This window comes from Acomys russatus, chromosome 5, assembly GCF_903995435.1.
Source record: "Acomys russatus chromosome 5, mAcoRus1.1, whole genome shotgun sequence".
In the NCBI taxonomy this organism is placed as follows: Eukaryota; Metazoa; Chordata; class Mammalia; order Rodentia; family Muridae; genus Acomys; species Acomys russatus.
Window position 1 is genome coordinate 20,750,846 of NC_067141.1, and position 17,830 is coordinate 20,768,675.

At 50.1% G+C, this 17,830-nt stretch overlaps 1 protein-coding gene across 1 annotated transcript; it reads left to right on the forward strand.

Moving 5' to 3' along the window:
- The first annotated feature begins 2,500 nt into the window (after window positions 1-2,500).
- Window positions 2,501-14,401, forward strand: Scart1 (scavenger receptor family member expressed on T cells 1). The gene is made up of 13 exons (XM_051145101.1): window positions 2,501-2,626; window positions 4,265-4,597; window positions 5,858-6,151; window positions 6,928-7,236; window positions 7,622-7,927; window positions 8,052-8,369; window positions 8,441-8,755; window positions 11,749-12,066; window positions 12,233-12,301; window positions 12,376-12,690; window positions 12,926-12,949; window positions 13,614-13,751; window positions 14,232-14,401. Exons 1-13 carry the CDS (start codon window positions 2,563-2,565, stop codon window positions 14,399-14,401), a joined length of 2,973 nt encoding a protein of 990 aa, XP_051001058.1. The 5' UTR covers window positions 2,501-2,562.
- The last annotated feature ends 3,429 nt before the right edge of the window (window positions 14,402-17,830 follow it).

Below are 17,830 nucleotides of genomic sequence, written 5' to 3' on the forward strand. Positions count from 1 at the left end.
ACGTGGTCAAATATGGGGCACCAGAGTTCGTGTGAAAGCCAGTCACCACTCTCCACTCAACTGTGGAGAATGTCCTGTCCATTGGCTAGATCTGGGTAGGGGTTCGAAGTTTACTGCACATATTGTCCTTGGCTGGTGCCATAGTTTGAGCAGGACCCCTGGGCCCAGATCCACCCATCATAATGTTCTTCTTGTAGGTTTCTAGGACCCTCTGGATCCTTCTATTTCCCCATTCTTCCATGCTTCTCTCACCTAGAGTGTGTGTTTCTCTGAAGGCTAAGGACATTGAACATTTTCCCCCCATAAATAACATTGTGACAAGAAGAACTCGCAGCCTTCTCATCTACTGTGTTTTCTTTCTCGTTAAGAGAGTGTTCTCTAGCAAGGCGGGGCTGCTGATCATTTCATTTGAGACTCTTTACTTCCCTTCACCCAGGAGGACACTTTTTTTAAAAATCAAGTTCAGGATTTGAGTTGGCTGATGGCTGTTCCCTTTTCCATGGGCGTCTGTGTCATTCAATGGTTCTTTACAGGAGCAGTTCTCAACATGTGGGCCGCGACATCTTTGCAGGCTGAATGACTCTTTCACAAGGGTCACTATCAGATATCCTGAATATCAGACATTTACGCTATGATTCACAACTGTAGCAAAGTTATAGTTATGAAGGAACAATGAAATACTTTTATGATTGGGGGTCATCACAGCATGGGGGACTATGTTAAAGGGTCACAGCATTAGGAAGGTTGAGAACCAGTGCTTTAGAGCCAACATAGCCTTTATGTATAGCTGTTTTTAATGAGGTTTCCCCAGAGTTTTAAAAACTACAATGTGTCTTGTTTTCTTTCTTTCAATGTATTCCATTTAGGATTTATTTACTGAATATGTAGGCTTGTGCCTTTTACCACATCTGGGAAGTTTTCAGCCATTATCTCTTTATGTGCTTCTTCAGACCCACGGTCTATCCTTTCCTTTCTGAACAAACACTCAAAGAACAACAGGAGATCTGCACCATTGATGCTGTAGATTCAGTTTTCTCTGTTGTTTAAACTGAGTGCATTTCGGGGCTCTTCAGCTCCATCAGTACCATCCTCTTGGTCTACCACCGAGGTCTTCTGCTTTGTTTCTGGCTACTTTATTTTTGCTTCTATAATATTTATTTGTTGTGTTACGTAACAGCTTTACCCATATAGCAAATGTTGTCTTCCAAGTGCACGGTGGGCTAGACCTCACCGTACTCAGAATTAGGTGGCTACATCAGCAGCTAATTTTAGCACACCGTTATTATCCCAGAAGGAGACTGTGTGCTTCTTGTGATCATTTTCCATTTCATCCTCCTGTGGTCCATTGGCAATCACCTTGCTGTGTTGGTGAATTTGCCCATTCTGGATATTTCAGACAAAAGAGTCACATGTGGTATGTGGCCATTTGTGTCTGTCAAGGTCCACACACATCGCTTTGTGTTGTGTCTTACTGTTTATGGAGGATGGTATTACATGCGTGACGTGTTGCTGCTTGTCACCTGACCACTGGCACACACCTGGGTTGTATTAGCTTTGTTTGTTGTGGACAACTACTGTGAGCATTTAAGTGCGGGTCCTTGGGTGGACAAAGACTTTCACATCTCTTAGACAAACATAAGAGAGTAGAATTCCTGGGTACCTTTTCATATAACTTTTTGAAGAACTGATTTCATAGGATGAGGGGTTCCGAGAAACCTTTACAGTAGTCGCACTATTTTCCACACCCATAAAGGATGAGAGTCCAGATTTTGTCACATGCCTCATATTGGCACTAGGGTTATAATTTTTTTCTGACTGAGACTTTTTGCTTGTCTTCATTTGTTTGGAGAGAATTGGCAGTTGCAAAGGCATTTTCAAGGCGTCTGCCTGTTCTCATATTTTTGCAGATAATCCTGACATTTATCACCGAGCTGCGAGTTTCCTGGTTTTTTCATAGGCAAGGTGGTCCTCTGTGGATCTCAGAGAATTTGGTTTGGTGTCATGAGACTCTTGGATCCCCTACAGCTTCTGAGTAGGCCAGCACCTGGTGGGCTTGGTCACGGTGCTGCCCCTTCTGTGGACTTTATTTACCGATGACAGCTTCCTTGACCGAGCTGGTCTGTCTCATTCTTCTGTTCTAGTTGGGACTCTATGAATCCCCAAGGATGCCAACTGCACGACAGGAAATACTTCCCTTGTGTATGCGTTCTGTGCTGGTGAAGGGTTCTGGGTGGGGTACACAGACATAGGCTTTCACTCCGATATGGTGAAGTCAGTCGGGCCACCTGTCTGGTGCTAGGGTCTGGGCGAGGCTCTCCCTCAGCAGTTATCAGTATGGGAGGAAACCACCCCGGCCCCTTGCTCATGTCTGGTGGTGCTCAGGGCCAGCAAGATCATTGGCTGCTCTGCTACAGACGGAGATGCAGAGCTGCTGATGTGCTGTGGAGAGGCTCTTGCTGCACCCACTGGACACAGGCTGGTGGTTCCCTTACATCTACATAATTGACTCTGGGACAAGGTCTCCTTTATTGTCACTGCTGAGGCTCTGAACTTTGTGGAGCCATGAGGACAACTCTCTGGACCCTGAGTTTGGGGCCTCTTCTCATGCTCAGGGCAGCTCTTATTGGTAAGTTTTTTTTGCATATTTATATACATAACACTGAGGGGGCAGTAGATCTTGCGTGTTCAGGCCTTGTGGCATGAGACTTTCTAGCTATAAGCAGCTTTCCCACTCATCTTGAGGAAAGTTGGACTTCCCTGGGGCCAGAGAGCTGTGAGACGCAAAGGTATATTTCCTCTCATGTCGGAAGTGCAAGTCTACCCCAAGCCTGAGTTCAGAACCCAGGCACAGAGCTAAGCCAAAGTCTCATCATCAGAAATAGAACACAGTTTCTAGTCCCTGTGATCTGCATGGACACTGAATGCCGTGAGTCCATGGGTCCTGTAGAGGTTGTTTTGTCCAGTGCCTGCTGAGATGTGCTGGTGCCACAGGATGGTGAGAGTCTGGCCGCTGAGCAGTATCAAGTCTTAGAGAGCTGGAATTCTGGGCTAGGGAATATGCAGGGGCTGACATAAGGGAAAACATGGGAGGTAGTAGTGAGCTCAGGCTGTCTGTGTGTGTGTGTGTGTGTGTGTGTGAGAGAGAGAGAGAGAGAGAGAGAGAGAGAGAGAGAGAGAGAGAGAGAGAGAGAGAGAGAGAGATGGGGGGTGAGGGGTGGGGAGGGAGAGAACATTTGAAGATACGGCTTGTGGCAGGAGAGGATGGCCCTTGTAGCTCAGTGAGACAAACCTTTCCCTGCTTGGTTGTCCAGGGGCCAAGAAAGGAGGTGACCATGGTGCTGAACTGATGTCACCCAGTGGTAATGGGGGCAGCTGCAGACAGTGAGACATGCTGGGGCCCCCGAAGAAGACAGCTGGGTGTGGGGTTGTGGGTCGTAATGATTTGCCTTTATGCTAATGAGGCAGGCCAGAACATACTACTTCCAAGGAGGAGCAGGCCAAGTCAGATGAGGAGGGTTGGCAAGGTGGGGCTGTAGTGATGGACAACCCAGAGGGAGGCCCAAGCTTCCCTCCAGTGGAAGAGAATATAAGGGGTCCCTTCTTTTTTCTCTCTCTGCTTTATAAGGCCTTTTATAAATGGCTCTGGAGTTGCCCAGGGTGGGCATGTAGTCACATTTCCTCCTGGGGATGTATCTTTCTGCACTAGCAGGGGTTAGGGTGGGTATCAAGAATGGGGCAATGCAGAGGTCTGGAGGCAGTGTTGGGATGGGAGCACTGGTGGATAATGGCGTGTTGGCTGACCCATGCAGTCAGAGGCTGCATTGTGGGGAGAGGAGTCTATAGAAGTGGTGGTGTGCAGGGATTAACTGAATGGACACTGGACATGCTGCAGTGGGTAATCATGAGGGTGGCACCAGTAGGGGAGATTGGTAGGGAGCTGGGAGGATATGTCTCCAGTGGGAGTGGGGCTTTGACATTTGGGGGTAGTGTTGGGTAGAAGAAGCCATTCTAGCAGGACAAAGGGATTTTACTTCTTTTGGGGCATCATGGCAATGTTTGGGATTCAGAGCTGGAGGCAATAATAAGTATGTGAGGGAAGTGTGGGAGATTGGCCTGGTCTCTGTGTAACCCCTGCCTGTCACCTTTCCAGGAAGAGCTGCTTTGCAGTCGAAGACTTAAGGCAAGCCTTTAGAAGTAAGCTAGGATGAATGCACTTTGTGGCTTCTGTCTTCCAGACCCTGGTTGGTTCTGTTCTTTTCACCAGGCATGTCCTCTGAAGGTGGCCAAGGTGACCTGAGGCTGGCAAACAGACAGAGCCCGTGTGATGGAGTGGTGCTGGTCCGACACCAAGGGGAGTGGGGCCACCTGTGCAACCAAGAATGGACACTGGCAGAGGCCTCTGTGGTGTGTAGGCAGCTGGGTTGTGGCCCTGCCGTGGGTGCCCCCAAGTATGTACCCCTGCCTGGAGAGATGGTCCGGCCCTGGCTGCACAATGTATCCTGTTGGGGCAATGAGACATCTCTCTGGGAGTGTAGCCTCGGGGCGTGGAGTCAGAGCGCTTGTCCCCACGAGTGGGTGGTGGTGGCTCTCTGTGCAAGTAAGTGGAGCTGGGGGGCTGGGGGGGGTGAGAGGAAGGGTCGGAGGAATGCCTCAGCCTTGGCCTCTCTGTCAGAGGTTCCAGATGGGAACGTTTTGTTAGAGGTCACCATCTCTTGTCTCTGGAGTCCTCTGGTTCTTTCAACAAATGCTTAGATGACAGGCATTGTTCCAGGGGTTGGTGACTTAGCTGTGAACAAAACTGGCCAGACCTGGTTGGTGGAGCATATGCTTCCAGGGAGAGGCAGAGGCAACACGTGAAGTAGGGCGAAGCCCATGGGTGGGTCCCACTGATCTCTTAGATTGCTCCAGGAGCGGCAGTAGGCATGTAATGAAAGTTTCCAATTAAATGACTGAGAGGCCAATCTTAGCCTTGATGAAGTCAGCTGACTTCTAGAGCCATCTGCTGCCTCTGAGAGCTCATTTGCACCCCATAAGGCATCCTGTGGCTGCAGTAGGACCCATGGGATCTTGGGGCTTAGCGCCAAGCAAGGTTTCAGGCTTCGTTAAAAAAAATGCTTTAGCTGGGCAGTGGTGGCACACACCTTTAATCCTAGTGCTTGGGAAGCAGAGATGGGTGGATCTCAGTTTGAGGCCAGCGGGGTCTAGAGAGTGAATTCCAGGATGGCCAGAGAAACACAGAGAAACCCTGTATTGAAAAACAAAACAATTGAAAAACCAAAACCAACCAACGAAACCCAAATAAACCAGAAAAAAGTGCTTTGGGAGATGGAGAGACAACTCAGCCCTTAAGATTGAGTACTGTCCTTGAAAAGGACCTGAATTTGAACCCCAGCATCCATGTAGACCAGCTAACATCCAATGGCTCTTGATGTTCACAGGCACTTGCATTCGCTCACTCATGCCTATATACAGTCACACACACATGCATACACACACACATACGCATGCACACACACACACACACACACATACACACACACAGAGACAGAACAAGTATTTAAAATATGATTTAGACTTTAAAGGGGATGACCACAGACCACTGGCCTGAATGAAGCCTGGTTGATACCACGTCATTGTTCCCTAGCTGGCCAAGTCAGGACCTGGTCTGAGTTCTTGGGGAAGGGTAGACTGGTTTGAGCTGTCGTTCCTTGCAGGCTTCCAGGCCTAGAGTATGTGGCTGGGAAAGATGAGTATTCCCACGTAGAAAGACCTATATCACCCAGCCAAGTGCTGATTCTGCATGGCTGTGTGACTGGCAGGGTCATTACCTTCTCTATCTTGGACTTGTGCACCATAGATGGCACCTTCCGGGAGATCAGGCTGGTGAAGGGCCGCAGTCCCTGTGCAGGACTCCCCGAGATCAGAAATTCAAATGGAGTGGACCGCTTCTGTGGCCTGCACATGGAGGAGGCCACAGTATTCTGCCGTGAGCTGGAATGTGGCCATGTGCTCCAGGCGCCCCGTCACGATGTGGGTGTCAGTAAGTACATGACCTGCAAGGGCACCGAGAGCACCATCCGCAACTGCAGACTCAACAACAAACTACGTGGCGGCTGCGACCTCCGGCTGGATGCAGAGGTGGTGTGCTCAGGTAAGGCTACTGATCCTATGCTGCCAGGGGGACCCCAGAATGATGCCTGGGTACAAGAAAGCACAGGAGTGGGCCTTAACTCTCATGGCTGGTTCTCACAGCAGCTTGCTGCCTGGGGACAAAGTAGGTGGAGAAGTTGAAGGAAAATCATAGCCTTGAACTCCGCCTTGAAACCCCCAGCACCGTCTATATTTCATAGTTCTCTCTGACAGGGATCTAGAGATGAAGAGCTCAGAAAGTGCCCCACAGTGGGCTAGCAGATGGCAGTGTGACCAGGTCTAATGTATCATTTCAACAGGGTGGAGTTGGGCCAGTATGACACCCTAGGCTAAGATAGTTGGGAAAGAGGCACTGACAGTGCAGGTCTAAGGTGTCTCTTCTGTGATTTCTTCGTGGTCAATCCATGTCGGAGTGGGCTGCACATCAGTCTTTCCTAGTCCTAAAGTACACATGTGTGTCCCTGGATGTCACAGGTGCTGACTGTGTTCTGAGTGCCCACAAAAGGGTATTCATATGGTCTGGGGGTCCTTGATAGTGCCTCTGAGGGTGTGGCTGCCGCTGTCTTGGACTGGCAGAGATTGGGACAAATGTGAGCATGGAACAGGTGAGCCTGAACTCTGACCTCTCTGGGTGACAGTTTCTGCCAGTGTCAAAATAGTGCCTGAGCAGAGGAATTTCCCTGGCTGCAGACTCTTGTGGTGTAAGAAGACAGACGGCTCAGGGCTGCTGACCTGAGAGCATCGGCCTCCTGTCTGACGGGATGTCTGCCCTCACAGGACACGTGGAAGCCCGGCTAGTGGGTGGAGAGCATTCCTGTGCTGGACGCCTGGAGGTTCTTCGGGGACTGACCTGGGGTACCGTCTGCCACGCTGATCTGGATTTGCCCACAGCCCATGTGGTGTGTCGGGAGCTAGGGTGTGGCATGGCTGTGTCTACACTTGGGGGTGCTCAGTTTGGCCAGGGCTCAGGGCCTGTGTGGTTAGAAGCCTTCCGCTGTGTGGGGAATGAATCACTGCTGTTTCACTGCCCTCGGGAGCCTGGTCACCACTGTGGCCACAACCAGGATGCTGCACTCACCTGCTCAGGTGAGTAGCTGTGCGGGCTCTGCATGCAAAGTCCCTACCCCTCCCTCACCATCTTCCTCCCTCCGTGACCCACACTACATGGCTTTAAGCAGCGCCCATACAGGCTTCTGGCTTGGAGGATGACCGTATTCCCAATAAGCTTTGACTATGCTGGTTCAGGTAGGAGAGAAGGTGTGGGAAGGGCACTGATTGCACACGGATGTGTAACCTGCCAACACTTGGCTTCTCTGCAGCTGGGCGGAAGCCAGTTATTGATAATAAAGTGGGTGGGGGCCTGCAGAGAGAAGGGCTTTATCAAGTGACGTGCAGTGGAAAGAACCCAGAGAAGTAGGGTCATGAGCTGGGTGCCTGGGATGGAGCAGTTCTGATTTGGCCTCTTCTGCAGAGTTCCGGCTGGTCAATGGGAACAGTGCCTGTGAAGGCCGCGTGGAACTCCAAGTGCAAGGGGCCTGGGCACCCCTGTGTGCTGCCAACTGGGACCTGGCAGATGCCATGGTTCTCTGTCACCAACTCAACTGTGGCAATTCAGTATCCATACCTCCAGGAGGACATTTTGGGGGTGGGGAAGCCTCCATCTGGCCAGATGTATTTCATTGTGTGGGGACAGAGCCTCATTTGCTGCACTGTCCAGCAAGCACTCTGGGGGCCCACCCCTGTGTCCCCGGAAATTCAGCTTCAACCATCTGTTCAGGTGATTGCAGGGAGCAGTAGGATTGTGGGGGAGGGAGGTCAGTAGGGGTGGCGGACAGCGGGTGAGAGACAGTGGGGCTGTCTGGGCGTGGTAGTCCTCTTCCCTTTCAACGTGTTCCTGGCAGGTCTCCAAGATATCCTGCGGCTGAGAGATGGACAGAGTCATTGCGATGGCCGTTTGGAGATTTCCCTGGATGGTTCGTGGGGTCGCGTATTGGATGACGCCTGGGACATGCGTGACGCCAGCGTGGTGTGCAGGCAGCTAGGGTGCGGAGAGCCACAGCGAGCCTACAATGCTCCAGCCCCCATTCATTGGACAGTCCCTGTGGGCCTGAGCCAGGTGCGCTGCCTGGGTGCTGAGACTCGCCTGACGCAGTGCAATGTGTCTACATCCTTGCTCGTGCCTGCTGGGACCTTGCAGGACGCAGGCGTGGTGTGCTCTGGTGAGTGTGTAACTTCCACTCGCACAGCCTCCCTCGTGGTATCCAGTATATGAGATTTGGTCTCTCTTCAGGGAGCCTGCGCATGAGGCTGGCTGCGGGCCCAGGCCGCTGTGCTGGGCGTGTGGAGGTGTACTATCAGGGCTCATGGGGCACTGTGTGTGATGATGCGTGGGATCTTCGGGACGCACAAGTGGTCTGCAGGCATCTGGACTGTGGCCATGCCCTCAGTGCTCCAGGGAATGCCCACTTTGGGTCAGGGACCGGGCGCATCTGGATGGATGAGCTGGACTGCCTGGGAAATGAGACTTCATTATGGGAGTGCCAGTCAGGAAGCTGGGGCCAACACGACTGCAGGCACAAGGAGGACGCGGGAGTGTTCTGCTCAGGTGAGTGCTGTGTCTGGACACTTCCTGCAGCAGCTGATTATCAAATGCATGGCTTGGGTACCTTTTGATCTCAAGAGAGAACTCTTTCTGCAGATAGGCTCTACTCCATTTAAACACACACGCACACACACTCACACACACACACACTCACACACACACTCTCACACACACACACTCACACACACACTCACACACACTCACACACACGCACACACACGCACACACGCACACACACTCACACACACACGCACACACACACACGCGCACACACAGGCACACACACTCACACACACACACACCCTTAGTGTTATTTTTCTCTCCTTCCTCTCTCTCTCCCTGTGTATTATCCTCCCTTCCCTCTCTTTCGCTAAGCTCCCCTGCCCCCCTCCCCTCTGCCCCCACAGTTCCTTTCTGCTCTCCTGGCTTTTGATTTCTTCAGGTTACTTCAGGTTATATATTCCAACCTAAAGATTTAGAGCTGAGATCCATATAGAAGAGAGCCTTTGTGGCCTTTGTCTTTCTGGTTTGGGATTCACTCAGGAAAGTATTTTTCCAGTCCCAGCCACTTACCTGCACATTTCATGGTTTCATTTTTCTTTATAGCTGATACAGCCCATTCTGTATCTGTGACACATTCTTTTTACCCATTTATCAGCTGAAGGGCATCTAATCAGTGTGGAGACGTCTCAAAAAGCTAAAAATGAATTTTTACCATATGAATTTGCAAGTCTATTTCCTGGGTGTATACCCAAAGGACCCAATAGCCTACTACAGAGATACTTGCTTGGCAAAGTTTGCAGCCACTCTATTTATAATAGCTAGGAAATGGAAGCAGCCAAGACAATTAAAAAAAAAAAAAGATTGGGTCTTTTGATATAATGGGGGAGGAGGTTCCCCCTCAGTTACAGACATAGGGGAGGGGAATAGGGTGAAAGCAGGAGGGAGGGAGGAATGGGAGGATACAAGGGCTGGGATAACAATTGAGATGTAATCTGAATAAATTAATAATAAAAAAAAAAGACTGGGCCTTTTTTGGTCATTCTAGGTGTGTTGGATCTCTATGTAGACCAGGTTGGTCTTGAACTCACAAGAATCCTTATGGTTGTTTGTCTATTTCTTCCCCCGCCTTCTCTTGCTCATCTCTGTGCTGTTAGCTCTGTTTGAGCGAATAGGCTAACACTGGTGAGCAGATACACATTTGCACAAAGCTTGCTGCTTCCTGAGTGCTGGGATTAAAGACATGTGCCACCATACCCAACTGATATCTCCAGTTCTTAATTTTGGTTTTTGTCTTACTGTGTCCTGGAGAACAAAATTTCTTCAGACCGCCTCTGAGGCTATTAGTGGTGATCAGATCATGTTTGGGGTCATATTCTCAACTTTACTATTTTGTTACTGTTCTCAGGAGAAGCAGCAGGAATTCCTGGCCGCCTTAGCAGGTTTTCCTGCTGCTCTAGACAGTGGGATCTCCATGTTTGTGCAAATGTGTAACTGCTCACCTGTTAGCCTGTTAGCTCAAACTGCTAGAGCACAGAGATGAATAAGAGCAAGCAGGAAGAAGGAATAGACAAACAATTATAAGATTAATTAAAGAGATGGTAGGAGTGTGCATATGTTTATTTATTAAAAACACCTTACATGTAAATGTGGTGACTTTCCCAGGATATGGTGTTGCACGCCAGTAATCCCAGCTACTGAGACATGTATGGGCATCAACTCAGACTGCAGCCAAGAAAACAGAAACTAAACTTCAGTAAAGTATCTACCTGGAACTAAATCCGGGATAAAACACTCAACTGAGACATATTGTCAAGAGAAAGTTGTTTTTATGATGATATCCATCTATAAATTTGTAGGAGCAAGGCATGTATCTCCATCCTGACCATTATGTTATTTTGTTTCTATATACATGACTTTAAAAAAATCACACATGTAAGAGTGAATGTGCAGTATTTTGGAGCCTAGCTTATTTTAATTAATATCATGTCCTTCAGGTTTATCTATGATGTCATGAATCACAAGGTTGACTTTTTTTATTTTATGTATCTGTATGAGTGTCTGTATGAACGTGTGTACACTGTGTATGTACCTCGGTGCCTGGGGAGGCTAGAACTGGAGCTATGGGCACTTGACAGCCACTCTGTGAGTCCTGGGAACTGAACCTTGGTCCTTTAGGAGAGCAGCAAGATGCTTTAAGCTCTGGGTCACCTTTGCAGCCCTTAGCTTCCCTTTCAGAAGGCTGGAAATATTCTTTTCTACCTCTGTCTCTGTTTCTTTTGTGCATAACTTTATTTTTTTTTTACCCATACCTGAATCTACACTAAACACCTGTATTCATCTGTCTCTTGACACAGCTATCATTTCCATGCTCTGGCTACTGTCTTTCATGCTGCAATCAAGAGCAGAGACCTCTCATTGACTCTCATAGACTTAATTTTCCTTGGTGCTATATAAGTCATAATTTTCATCACTGTGACAAAATACTTAGAATATCTGAAAAGGAGGAAAGGGTGATGTGGGTTCATGGTTTCAGAGTTTTCAGTAAATGATTGGTTTCTGGGCGATGTGTAGGCAGAGAGAAAGCAAAGTTGCTCACCTTACGGTGGACAGGAAGCAGAGAGACATGGATAAGGCACCAACCTGGTTTTCTGCTTCCTTTACTTAGGCCCTACCTCTTAAAGTTTCTAGAACCCCTTCAAATACTGCCACCACCTGGGAACAAAGCCTTCAACAATCCTGTTGTGGGTATTTAATATTCAAACTGTAAGAGAGGCCCTGAGTGGGACTGCTTGGTTTTATTGTCTTAATTCCTTCCAAGGAACCTGTGTTCTGCTTTCCATCGTTTCTGGGAGCCAGAAAAAGCCATGTGCAGGCGACGCCAGAGCCTACCTGGGTCAGAGGCTATTAAGTGCCTATGAGTTTCTTGGATTGGCCCTTTCCTTCTGAAAATGCCAGTGGAGTCTGAAGCAGGGTCTTCTGTGCTTCTTCTGCAGAATCCGTGGCTCTGAGGCTGCGAGGTGGCACCAGCGGCTGTGTTGGATGGTTGGATGTGTTCTACAATGGGTCATGGGGTGCTGTGTGCAGCAACACACTCAGAGACACCTCCTTGAATATCGTCTGCAGACAGATGGGCTGTGGGGACCAGGGCTGGCTGGAGAACAGGCCATCTCCCGCAGCTGGCTTGGGAATCTCCTGGGTGGACAATATCAAGTGTCGAAAGCTACACAATGTCACCCTGTGGCAGTGCCCTTCTGCCCCATGGAACCCACACTCCTGCGCCCAGGAGGAGGAGGTCTGGATTAACTGTGAAGGTAGGTTCTGATAGCTCAAGAGTGGGCCCCAGTAAAGGCTTCTATGTTCTGACAAGCCACCAAAAGGAGCTGAGATCGAGCTTCAAGGCTGGAGGCCGAGTTTGTCAGCATTTCCGTTTCAAGCGTCACAGGACATTTAACACCAAGGGCTGTGTTTCTTTTGTAGGACCGTCACAGGTAGGCCCACAGGACCCTGCACAGACCCCTAACTGTTCTTCTCCACTTGGCTGCTTAGGTATGCATCTGCAAGCCTCCTGCCCACCTGCCCAAATCAGATGGGCAACACAGTGATCTCTGCCTCCTTTCCAGAGGGCAGTGTACTGCGTGTGCTTGGGGGTGAGGATGGCTGTTCTGGGCGTGTGGAGCTCTGGCATGCAGGCTCGTGGGGCACGGTGTGTGACGACTCCTGGGATCTGGCGGATGCCGAGGTTGTGTGCCGGCAGCTGGGCTGTGGCAAGGCCCTGGCTGCTCTGGGAGAGGCTGCCTTTGGCCGCGGCTTGGGGCCTGTGTGGCTAGATGAGGTGGAGTGCCTTGGCAGTGAAGTGACCCTGGAGGCCTGCCAGTCTGAGCTGTGGGGACATGGAGACTGCACACACAAGGAAGATGCAGGTGTTCGGTGTGCAGGTGAGTTGGCAGCCGGTGGTAGTAGTAGGGATGGGGTTGCTAGACTGATTTCTTTAGCTGCTCTTTATGCTCAAGACTCATCAGTAGGTACTGGTCCCTGAGATGGAGGGTTCTACTGGGAGCTTCCCATAATCCTATATGACTCATGCTAAGCTGGCAGCTGGTTGAGGCTACCTGCTAGGTATGGGCATATCTATTCTGCTGAGCCTTCCCCATCTCATATTTTCTCTTGCAGGTGTCCCCACCACCACCACATTGTGTAAGCATATCTTTCTCAATACAGCCCTTTCTCCTCCCATCACCCAGAGGGCTTGCAGTGGAGCTCAGTTCTGACTGGCCCACTTTGGAAAGCCATGCTGCTACAACCACAGCACCAGAGTCAGCTCTGGGCTGTGTCATCACTCTGGGATGGAAGTTCTGGCCTCCCCTGTGTCTGCTGCATGGAAAACCAGAGGAGCAGAAGTCACAAGTCCTCACTTTTCAGGGCCTTTAATTTGGGAACTAGGTTGGGTGGCCTTGGTGTGCTGTGTTCTCGTGGACAGTTTTTGTCCAGTGCAGAGCGGAGGGTAGGAGAGTGAGGATCCCCAAGCCCTGCCCTGTGCTCACATCTGTGTCTTTTATCCTTGTCCCAGGTCTGGCTCCTCACTCTTGATCATTTCTATTGTATCTCCCTATGGCATCCCCATAGCCACCCACATTTCTTCCTTCCTCTAATCTGAGGCTGGGCATCTGGGATCTCCTTCTTGGGTAGTTTCCCCTATAAATCGTTAGACCATTGCCCATGAGCAGCAGCCTGTTCTCAGATATTCTGGAGATCTAGTTTCCCTGGGTGTCCTAACCCTGTTCTGCAAGGCTGAGGTCATTTAAGCCGAGGGTCAGCTTATTCCATACAATTAAAGTACGGCTGTTTCTATGCCTCACAGCTCCTTACCTGTCCTCTCCACCCGTTGCTGAGGTCTGGACCCTGCCTGAGATTGCCTGCCTGGTGCTTGGCTGCCTCTTGGGCATTGTCTTCCTGGTTATGGCAGCTCAGTGGTGCCACATCAGAGATGCTTGCCTGGGTATGACATGTGTCGGTATGGTTTTCAGGGGGAAATGTGTCAGGGAACTGGGGGAAGCTGTACGAGATCCTGACCCTGTCAGGCACATCTTGCTCTTGTCACTACCCTGCATTCTTGCAGGTCTCTGGTAGCCACTGGCTAGACAGATTCTGGGTAACCCTAAGGTGTGGTCTGGAAGATGCTGGGATCTTTTTCTCTATGCTTCCAAGTTGGCTAGATAGGGACAGTCCACACACCCAGGGCGCCCTCACGTCTTCCTCCATGCTTTGTGCTGTCTCACAGTGGGATCTTTCAGGGATGAGATCAGGCCTTGAAACCCACCAGCCCCATGTCAGAACTTTGAGCCCACGTGTTTGTGGAAGTCAGTGGTTGATCTCAATGAGCAGTTTCATCCTACAGGAGGCTGCAGGTCCCAGGAGGGCAGGCTGAAACTAGAGCAATGCTTATTCTGGAAGACTCTGTGATGGTCTGTCTCCATAGGTTGTGGAATGTTGGGGCATCAACAGTCAGATGGTGTCTATGAGGATATTGAAGTTGGCCCTGTGCAGAAGAAAGAGAAGACCACAGCGTCCATGATACTGATGCAGGAAGAGGGTTATGATGATGCTGAAGAGCCTGAGGACCTGTCCGGAGAGAGTGCGGAGGAGTAGAATGGGCAGTGCTGAGCTTGCTAGGTACGTCGCCTTGTACGGGGAGATCCGTCATACCCCTGAATCATTGCTTCCTTATGGTGCTTCTGCTACAGTGGGCACTTGCATTTAAAGAACCAAACCGCCACTTCTCAGTGTCTTTGGTCCCTGCTCCCGCATCAGTCCTGGACACTGGTGTATGCCTCTATCCTTTCAAGGCTGGTCCTTAGAGTCCTTTACTGAACGGGCATAAGGTCCTAGCAGTCCTCGGTGTTCCTTTAGCTCTTGTATGAGCTGTATATACTATCCTTTTATAGCTTTGTCCGTGGTGGCTGTAGGAGGGACTCTGAGTAGACAGTGAGCTAGGAGCGGGTGGACGGTGTGAATAGCAAGAGCTGTCACCTGAGTCACTGCTCATTACCCAGTCCCCATGGTCTGACCCTTTGTGGCTTTAATCTTCAGTGGAAAACCTAGAGTGGGTGAGGGCCATGAAATGCTTGAGTATTACAGTGTTTGCTTTGTTTCCTAAACAGGCGGCTTGATGCTGAGGCTGGCAACGAAGACTGTGCTCGTTCCTATTCCGACACCTGATGTTCTCGCCTGGCCTTACGGGTCACAAGACTGGCCTATTCCTGGGAGACTAAGGTCTTCCTAGTCCCCTTTTATTATGCAGATGTTATTAAACTTTGGATTCACAGATTAATTGTTAGTTCTTCCAGAAACCGTTGTCAGAGTCTGCTATGGCTCTCACTCTATTTTTGGCCTCACTTTTTTCCCCCTGACCTTGTATCTTTGTTGTTTGTGCTGTGGGCTCGGCAGGACCCTCACCCGTCATTCTCAGAGTTCTCTCGAGAGGTAGCTGGCTTCCCAGTGACGCATGGTGCTGCCTCTTCTGTCACCTGAAGTCTTGCCTGTCTTGCCTCTGTGAGCGCTCAAGCCTGTCCAGTCTTGATCCCAGAAGACACTGGAGGCCTGATGGTTGTTATACAACAAACCCTTTACTGGGGAGATGCTACACACGTCAACTCACCTCAGATAAGGAGCCCACCATAGAACAAATTACAGATACCACCAAAGCCCAACTTGGTGAACTGATGAGTTTTATTGAGGCTACTTGCAGGAATATGGGTGAGGGGTTACTAACAGGAACAGAAAGGATTGAAAGATCACTGCATCACAAAAGCTCACTTCAGCATGGATGACTCCTCACAAAGCTGGGAACCTGGAACACACTGCACAGCCTGCAGGCAGACCAACAGGGTGGAGAATGTCCTTTCCAGGTGCTCAGTTGATCTAAACATCTTCCAGGAAGCCACTGGTTTCTGCTTTTTCCAGGTCTTTATCCAGGACCATAGCCTCCAAATCCAGACCACCCTGTGGCCATTTTTCTCACCAAAGCAGACCATATCCACACTCTCATGTCCACCTCTATCCATAGCCTATCTACTAGTGACCGCTGTTGTCTGACCTTCTCTATAGATGAGCCTCTGTAGGAACATATACTTCCATACACTGTCCATTACCACAGTCTCCCTGGGATGTCACAAGGTATTCATGGGGTGCCCAAGGGTAAAGCCCGCCAAGACTACACTGGGACCCTGTTTTTCTGGTGTCGTCTTCCCTGTTTCATGTAGAGTAAACTGCTCACGCGTTAGAATCTATTTATCACCTGGTAAGAATAGACCCTCATGAAGTTCTTATGAACAATGTTATCCTATTGTACCATTGACCATTATGGTGCCATGATAGAAAGTAGAATCTCCTAGTATGCCTTGGAGGATGTGCTTTCTTACCTATCTTGACGTCATGGTGGACTCACCCTCTGGAATCCTGGTGGATTTGGGGTCTACATGGTGGGAACATATTGAAAATGTTAGTTTTGGACCCCAGGAAACTTTGGATGATTCAGAGTCAGCTAACATTCCAATAGTTCACAGGATTGTTCTTGTCACACCTGCTTCTACGGACTACTAGGTTCTTCACAATGTGACGTGAGGACAATGACAGACTAAGTAGGAGCTAGGAGCTGGAATAAAGCAGCTCAGCTAAAAGCCTCAGAGTTGAGACACCTGCCTGTCACCATACCATGCTTAGCAGGTGGGGAAAGATGCACAGAGACCTGCCTGCTGTCACACGGCACAGGGGAGCTGTAGACATGTAGAGGCCCACCTAATGCCATGCCACATGGTGTGGGCAGAGGTCACCCAGAGCCCACCAGCCACGTGGGCCTAACTGTGGCAGGAACCACTATAGTGTGCAAATGTGTGATGGACAGATGGGAGAGAAAGAGAAGTGGAACAGCTTGAGCATTATGAAGAGCGATGGAACTAGAGATGTGAGGATGGAGAGAAATAGCTTGTTATGAGTAGCCAGCCTTGCCACCTGAAGCTGTGGTGAAGTCCCAGCCCATGCTGCCACTGAGGACCATGTCAGGGTTCGTGACTAGGCAGGAGGGGCCAGTGTTGATATCTATTGCTCCTATTACCACTAGAGACCATGCAGACGTCCCTGATCTGGGCAGCTGCCTGGGACCAAGGGCTGCCCAAGGGCTGTGCAGAACTGGCCCCATCCCTCACTGGCTACAGCTTGTTGAGGAGCTGGCTCCACCTTCCCCCACTGCAGCACTCAGGGGATCAGGGCATCAGCCCACCCAGGGAGCACTGTGGAGTTGGCTCTGGTGGTGGCAGGCCATATGAGCCATCCCTGAGGGTGTGGGCATCAGAGAGCTGACCCTGCCACTGCTCTGCTCTGAGATGGCACAGATGTGGAGGTGATGCCCTCTCTGTCCCTTGTCCCTCACTCACCTGCAGCACTTGGGACAGTAGGCCCCACAACTTGACAGGGCAGCAAAGTGGAGATGGCCTTGGTGGCATGGGTGTGGGCGAGGCAGCTCTGAGGGCATGAGAGCTGACCCTACTTTCTGCCAGCAGCAGCATTGGATGGGCTAACCAGGACAGTGCTGAAGAGCTTTCCCTAGTGGTGTAGATATGGGAGAGCTGGTGACTACTGAGTTACTACTGAGGCCCAGATCCTGGGGTTTGAGTTGGCCCACCCCAAAAGCATGTGCTCCATCTTTGAACTGTTGGAGTTCATGAAAGGGTTGGTCTTGCTGATCCAAGACTGCAGGATCTCCATGATGCAGCAAAAAAAATAAGATAACTGGGAGGACTCCTTGTGAGGGTCAAATATTAATGGTGTGGCAGAGCAATAGGCCTCAAACTAGACCAATGACTCATTGCAATGAACATTTGCAAGTGAAGATGTGTGGGCAGAGGGATATTTTGTAGGACATCCTGTGACACACTACAGATTCCATGACGAGATGTTTTCTGTGCTTTGCTTTTTTTGTTGTTGTTTTGTTTATTTTTTATTTTCTTTTGGGGAAGAGGTTACAAGTGGGGAGGGCAGATACGAGGGGATGGGGAGATGAGTGGGACTGGGGTGCATGAT